The 6685-nt window shown below is 48.9% G+C and overlaps 1 protein-coding gene across 1 annotated transcript; it reads left to right on the forward strand.

Moving 5' to 3' along the window:
- The first annotated feature begins 434 nt into the window (after positions 1–434).
- LOC123406519 (F-box protein At2g23160-like) lies at positions 435–1643 on the forward strand. Its single transcript, XM_045099915.1, has one exon. It carries the CDS (start codon positions 440–442, stop codon positions 1598–1600), a length of 1161 nt encoding a protein of 386 aa, XP_044955850.1. The 5' UTR covers positions 435–439; the 3' UTR covers positions 1601–1643.
- The last annotated feature ends 5042 nt before the right edge of the window (positions 1644–6685 follow it).

Genomic DNA, 6685 nt, shown 5'->3' on the forward strand with positions numbered 1-6685 from the left:
GTTTAACAATGAACTTGTTTCGAAGCCTTGACCTACGAACTCCATTTGTTTTCTCAGACATAGGCATAGCACACATAGGCATGTCATCACATGGGTACTCAAATCGTGCATAGGAAGGCACAGTCATCCCTCAAATAATGAGGCACCAAAGTGCCATGGATCATCAATGCGAGCTAGAAGCAAAGTTGACTCTCCTGTCGAGCATAGGAGTCTTCTTCGCTCGCTGCAAGTGATTTCTACCTCCCTGCTAGCCGCGGCCTCTGTTCCAGCTGCTCTTCCAGTTGGGAGGTCCTCGCCACTGCTCGTATGCAAATGGTATGCAAACTTATTTACGATAAGCAAAATTGCATCCATCATCACAGACCTAGCTCCGTTCTTCTTCCTCACTCGTACCTTCAAACTCTTTTCCATTTGCATTTTTCAGAACTTGTTGCTCGGGATGATTAAGGGGAGAAGGTCCAAGAGACGGAGGTCCCCGGTGGCTAACCTCACCGATGATCTCGTCGTTGAAATCCTCTCTCGCCTCCCTGCCAGATCGGTCTGCCGCTTCAAGTGCGTGTCCACCACATGGCGGGACCTCTTCTCGCACCCCGTCAACCGGATGAAGCTTCCCCAGACCCTGGCCGGCTTCTTCACAAAGCATGATAGTGAAACTGTGCCATGGTCAGTTCCCCGTTTCACCAATGTCTCTGGCACAGGCCTCCCGTTGGTCTCCCCTTCGCTTGACTTCCTGCCAGTCCACCAACGCATTTTCCTGTTGGATAGCTGCAATGGCCTTCTCCTCTGCAGCTGTTGTGCTACCGGGGAACTGGATATGATAGATTATCGTCAGTTTGTGTGCAATCCTGCCACCAAGGAGTGGGTCGCATTGCCGGATGGCGCCGACGGATGGCGGGGTTCACGTCTGGGTTTTAATTCGACCGTGTCACCCCACTTCTACGTGTTTGAGTTCTTCAGACACTATGGGCTCTTACCCCCTTTGTTCACTGGAGTGGAGGTGTATTCATCTGAAACTGGAGGACGGGTTCGTATGGAGTATGAACTGGATAATGATTTTACGCCTTTTGATTCCAGGTTCCCAACTGTCCTTTTTAATGGATGTCTGCATTATCTCACAAACAAGGCTTTTGTAGCCGTGGTGGACACCGAGGGAAAAGCTTACCGAAACATACCTGTCCCTATTCCTGGTGAGCAGGAGTTTGGTTTCATTCAGTTGTCCCAAGGACGTTTGCACTATGCCAATTTTGAGGTAGATGGTGAAGATGAGGTGGTTCGACTAGTGGTTTATATTCTTGAGGACTATGACAGGCAACGATGGACATTGAAGCATGCTGCTGAAGCCTCATATGTAGTTGGACCACGTGGTTCATATGAACCTGGATGGCTAAGTTATATTAATCTTGGAGAAAAGTTTGAGTGGGTTGCAATTCATCCACACTGTAACATGATCTTCTACACTGTTGAGTGGGATAAAACATTGATGTCCTACGACATGGATCGTCGGCAAGTCCAAGAGATCTGCAATCTTGGGGAGGACACTCGGGAGACATATCTTCCGTATGTGCCATTGTTCTCAGAATTGCAAGCTTTGCACATATGACACCAATATGTGATCGGTTCCATTATAGCAAGTAGATCCTAAATAGGAGTCCATTGTGTTAGATGTGTATAACACCTTTTCTGTATATCTTTATTGTATAAAGGGTTTACTTGTACTTTTACCACATGTATATGTACTGGTCATTGAACCGTGTGAATGTTAATTGCTCATTCTCTAACATGGTATCAGATAACCAGGTTTCTCCCAAGCACGTTGCAGCTCCGTGCGTTCTCCACCTCCACCGCCGCCACAGCTACTCGCTCTTCCTAGCCACTCCGGCCGTCCCGCCCGCCCCTAGCCACACCGGCCGCCCCGTCGGTTGTTCTCTTCCAGTCTGGCTGCCCCATTTCCTTCTCTGCCGGCCCCCTCTTTGCCCGACCCTGCCCCGGATTCGCCGTCGCCGACCGCAGTTCGCCCGGCCCTACCTTCGTCGCTCCCAGCCACCCCAGGCCCGGCCATGCTCGGATCTGCTGCCGCTGGCTGCTCTACGCCCGACCTCGACCGGCTTCGTTGCAGCTCGCGCTGCCTCCGCGTCTGGCCGACGCTGTCTAATAGCTGCGGCCGCTGCCTTCCGTGGCTGTTGTCCGGCCGCCACCTGCTTGGCCGGACGTAGTGCTCGGCCGGCCACCAGTGCCTGCCTCTCGAGGGTCTCCTTGAGGGTCGTTGCCGCCTCCTCACTTTGTCGGGTGCCGCCTCGCTCGGCTGCTGGTCCGCTCGGGCCTTGATCTAGATCGAGATCAGGTTGAATCCAAAAAAAAGAGAGAGTTCATCATGTCTTCTTCGAGCTATGTCGTTGTTCCTCGGTTCTTGGTGACCTTCGATGGCACCAACTATGTTGAGTTTGTGGGCTATATGTGTATCCACATGCGGGGTCTTCTACGATGAGGTGTTCTCTCTAGCGAGCTCCCCTGTCCGCCATGCCCTGTTGCTCCTGTGGCTCCTACCCCGCCGGTGCCGCCTGTTCTGTCCGTTGATGCTTCCCAGGCTGATCGGGATGCAACCAAGGCTCTCGATGATGTTGCGGTCGATGCTTATGATCAACAGGTATCAACTTATTCAGATGCTCCTTCTGTCTACCAAGATGATCTGTCTGCTTACACTCAGTGGTGCAACGATGATGCTCGGGTTGCTTTTGTTCTCACTGCGAGTGTACTCCCTTAGTTTGCCTCGGAGTTCATAGGTCTCGGCACCATTGCAGCAATATGGTCTTATTTCTGTCAGCGCTATCAACTCTCTCATGATGCTCTTTACCTATCTGTGGTGCGTCAGGAGCATGTTCTTCAGCAAGGTGGCTCTTTTGTTGATGAGTTCTACACACAGAGTTCTGCCATCTGGCGCCCACTTGACTCTCTTTAGATGCTTGTTTGTGGAACTTTTCGTTGTTTCCCGACTATGCGGTCCGACTTGGAGTTTCAGCCCGTCCATGAGTTCTTATCTCGCCTCCGTTCGGAGTTTGAGCCTCGACGTGCTCACTTGCTTGCTCGTTGCCGCGTTCCTATCACCCACAGGGGTACTTGCTAAGCTTCGTGCTGAGGAGACCCGCCTTCATTCTGCTCGGTTGCTTGTGGTTCCTTCTGTGCTGACTGTCCGAGCTCCTGTGTCATCTGCTCGTAACATTGCACCATCGTTCCTCCCCACACCCACAGGGGGATGGTTCGCCCTCCTTATCCTGAGAAGGGCCAGTCGCGCCGTGATACATTTTGTGGCTACTACTCCAAGCCAGGTCACCCCGAGTGTGACTGTGTCAGAAATAGCGAGACCAGAGGCGCTATTCCTCCAGTGGGACTCCTACATCTTCCTCGAGTCCGTCTCTCACTGACCAGGACATTATACGGATCAAACGCCTCATGGCTTCCTCTAGCTCTTCATCGACGGGTTTTGCTGCCGCTATGACTGCTCCCATATCTTCATCACCATCGGCACCTACACAGTCACGTACATCTTCGTGGGTTCTGTATTCTGGAGCTTCTTTTCATAGGTCTTCTGATTCTTCCGCGTTGTCTTCTCTTCAACCTCTTGATTCTCGTGTTAATGTTCTCACTGCTGATGGCACTCACCTTCCTATTGCTAGTCGTGGCACCTAAAAGGATCTATATGGTTAACTAGAAGGGGGGGATGAATAGGCAACCCCCAAATTTTAAGTTTTTCTAAAAATACTAAGGATTAGCAAAAAATAGGTTGACTAGATATGCAATTCAATGAGCAACCTATATGATGCTACCAACAATAATAAGAACAATTTACTTTGCAAAAAATAAAGGTTAGAAATAACCACTAGTGGAACCGTTGGAGACCAGGATGTGTTACCGAAGTTCCTTCCCTTTGAAGGGAAGTACGTCTCTGTTGGAGCGGTGTCGAGGCACCATGCTCCCCAAGATGCCACTAAGGCCATTATATTCTCCTCACGCCCTCACACAATGCAAGATACCGTGATCCCACTATTGGTGCCCTTGAAGGTGGCGAACGAATGTTTACAAACAAGGTTGGGGCAATCTCCACAACTGAATTGGAGGCTCCCCACGAAACCACGAAGCTTCACCACAATGGAATATGGCTTCGAGGTGACCTCTTCCATCTAGGGTGCTCAAACACCCAAGAGTAACAAGATCCACGAGGGATTAATGGGGGGAACAACTTTTCTCTTCGTGGAAGTGTGGGAGAAGGCCTTCTCCTCCAAACCCTAGATAATCGACAAAATTTGATGGCTAGGGAGGGAGATCGGGCAAGTTTGAGCTTTGGAGAAACAATGGAGCTTCAAGAGGAAAGAGGTGAAGTCACGTCGGGGAAGAAGACCTCTATTTATATTGGGGGGAATCTAGCCGTTACCAACCCCCAGTGACTTAGCTAAGTGGTAGTACCATGCACATAGGCGGTACTACCGCGTGGGAGGTACTACCATCCTGCAGTGAGCAGTACTTCCGCTTAGCCTAGTCGAGGGGAGGAACGAAGCCATACAGAATTTCTAAGCGGAAGTGGGAGTAGTAGAGACAAGGGGTAGTACCACAGCTATGGGCGGTACTTCCGGCTAAAACAAGAAAACACCCTCTCGATACCAGCAATATTTTCTAAGAGGTATTGACCACGTCTCTGGTGGGCAGCAATACCGCTGGAGCGGTACCAGGCACTTTTAGGCACTTTTTAGGGGTACTTCCTCTTAGACAAACGTCTAGGCACTTTCCAGGGGAGCTCCATTTCTCCGGGGTAAGGATGGGGGAAAGTGTGAGAGAGATTGTTCCACCCAACCTTTCCAAACACGGATACCCTCTTGATAGTACGAGATTATCTATGACTCGAGTCCAGCAACCCTAAATCGATAGCTAAGCATCGTCTTCACTTTCACTCAATTAGGGGAAAATAACCATCTCATGCCACCTGATAATTCTTCGAATGCATATCGCACACGATTAGTCCGCAAAGGGTATCATCATCAACCACCAAAATTACTTGGGATAAACTGTGCTCGTACAATCTCCCCTTTTTTGGTGGATTGATGACAATACGGGATTTGCCAAAAATGAATAAACTAAAAAATCTTAGGCATTTCCAATACCTACAGAATATAGACACGCTCCCCTTGATGCATGCTCTATTTGAGTATGCTTTTGGAATGCAAAGAGCACACACTAGGATCACCACTCCCCCTATATTTATAGACATGGCCACATGCTTAAATGAACAGGAAATGAGAGTTGAACATGGATGCAATAGGAGAAAATGTGAACTCATATAGACAATAAAGTAGTCATAATATAATAGGGAAGATAGCATGTGTCTGACACTTTTGGTTCACACGAGTCATGGTAACACAAACCAAAGCAACCAAATAGGTTACAATGAGTTCACGAGATACGAAAGCAAATAATCAATAACGCACTCGTGACTCGGCAAATCCATCTCAAACTAAGATACTCTCTCCCCCTTTGGCATCAAGACACCAAAAAGGGAAGATAGGATAAGCTCAGTACTCCTCCTCATCATCGCCCTCAGACTCATCTGAAGCGGCAGACACCTCCTCCTTAGACTCTGTCCACTAGCAGTTGGCCTTCATCCAGTCCTCCTGATTAGTGAACTTGTCCTCTAAACCACTCTCGACATCAGGGCCAATCTTCTGCATAATCATCTTCTCACGACGGCGCGCCTTCTTGGCGTCAACATGTGCCTTGTACTAACCCTTCACGTGGAAGCAGAAAAGTGCCTTCATCTTCTTACTGAGCTTGGATGCCCAAGATGGTTCAGTCTCTAATCTAGGAATAAACTCATAATCGGGTTGAGGCTCGTCATCCGAGTCAGTAGGACCACTCTTTGAAACAGCAGGTGGAATGCCCCAATTTCCTTCACGCGGAGCTTGAGTACACCATGAGGAACCATGTGATCAGTCACCAAAAGTTCAAAAGGAAAGGTAGCATTCCAGGTGTCCTCAATCAGCTTGAACACATACAAAGCATAGATGGGCACTTTCTTCTTATTAAACACTACAGACCGTAGCTCCATGCACATAATGAGGGAAGCATCCTAGGTGGACTAGCGGTATCACTCCTTCCTGCAAAAAAGGAGTAGGTTCACAAGATAGGAATGCACCCGGTCCTTGTTTCCAACACGAGGAAATAGAGTGTTGCAAAAAATCCTATGCATGATGTCCACAAAAGGAATGATTTCAGTACGGTCACCCCTCGTAGTCTTCACAATTCTTGAGTGACAAATGAGCTAGGACTTGTGAATAGAAGCAACATCCTCAGTGTGAGGCCTCAGGCCAATAGGCTCATCCAAAACCATATCAGCATAGCCCAGAGACTTCATAAAGGTCTTCCAATCGGAGTGTAGCACACGTGCACCAGTCAAAGTCCTTATTGAAGCACATGATAGGACCACGATTTGATGGAAATGAACAGTGGCATGGAATAGATCCACGATCTCGCTATCAAAGTCCTTATTGAAGCACATGATAGGACCAAGACCCCACTTCTAGCAGAGAGCCTGAGCTATTTCAAAATAAGGCGTATGGGGATAGGAGGTCATGTGCCCCATATCAATGCTCTTGACGTCCACAAAGAGACTGGTCCTTGTCTTGATGATCTTGGAGTAAAT

The sequence above is a fragment of the Hordeum vulgare genome, chromosome 1H (genome assembly GCF_904849725.1).
Source record: "Hordeum vulgare subsp. vulgare chromosome 1H, MorexV3_pseudomolecules_assembly, whole genome shotgun sequence".
In the NCBI taxonomy this organism is placed as follows: domain Eukaryota; kingdom Viridiplantae; phylum Streptophyta; class Magnoliopsida; order Poales; family Poaceae; genus Hordeum; species Hordeum vulgare.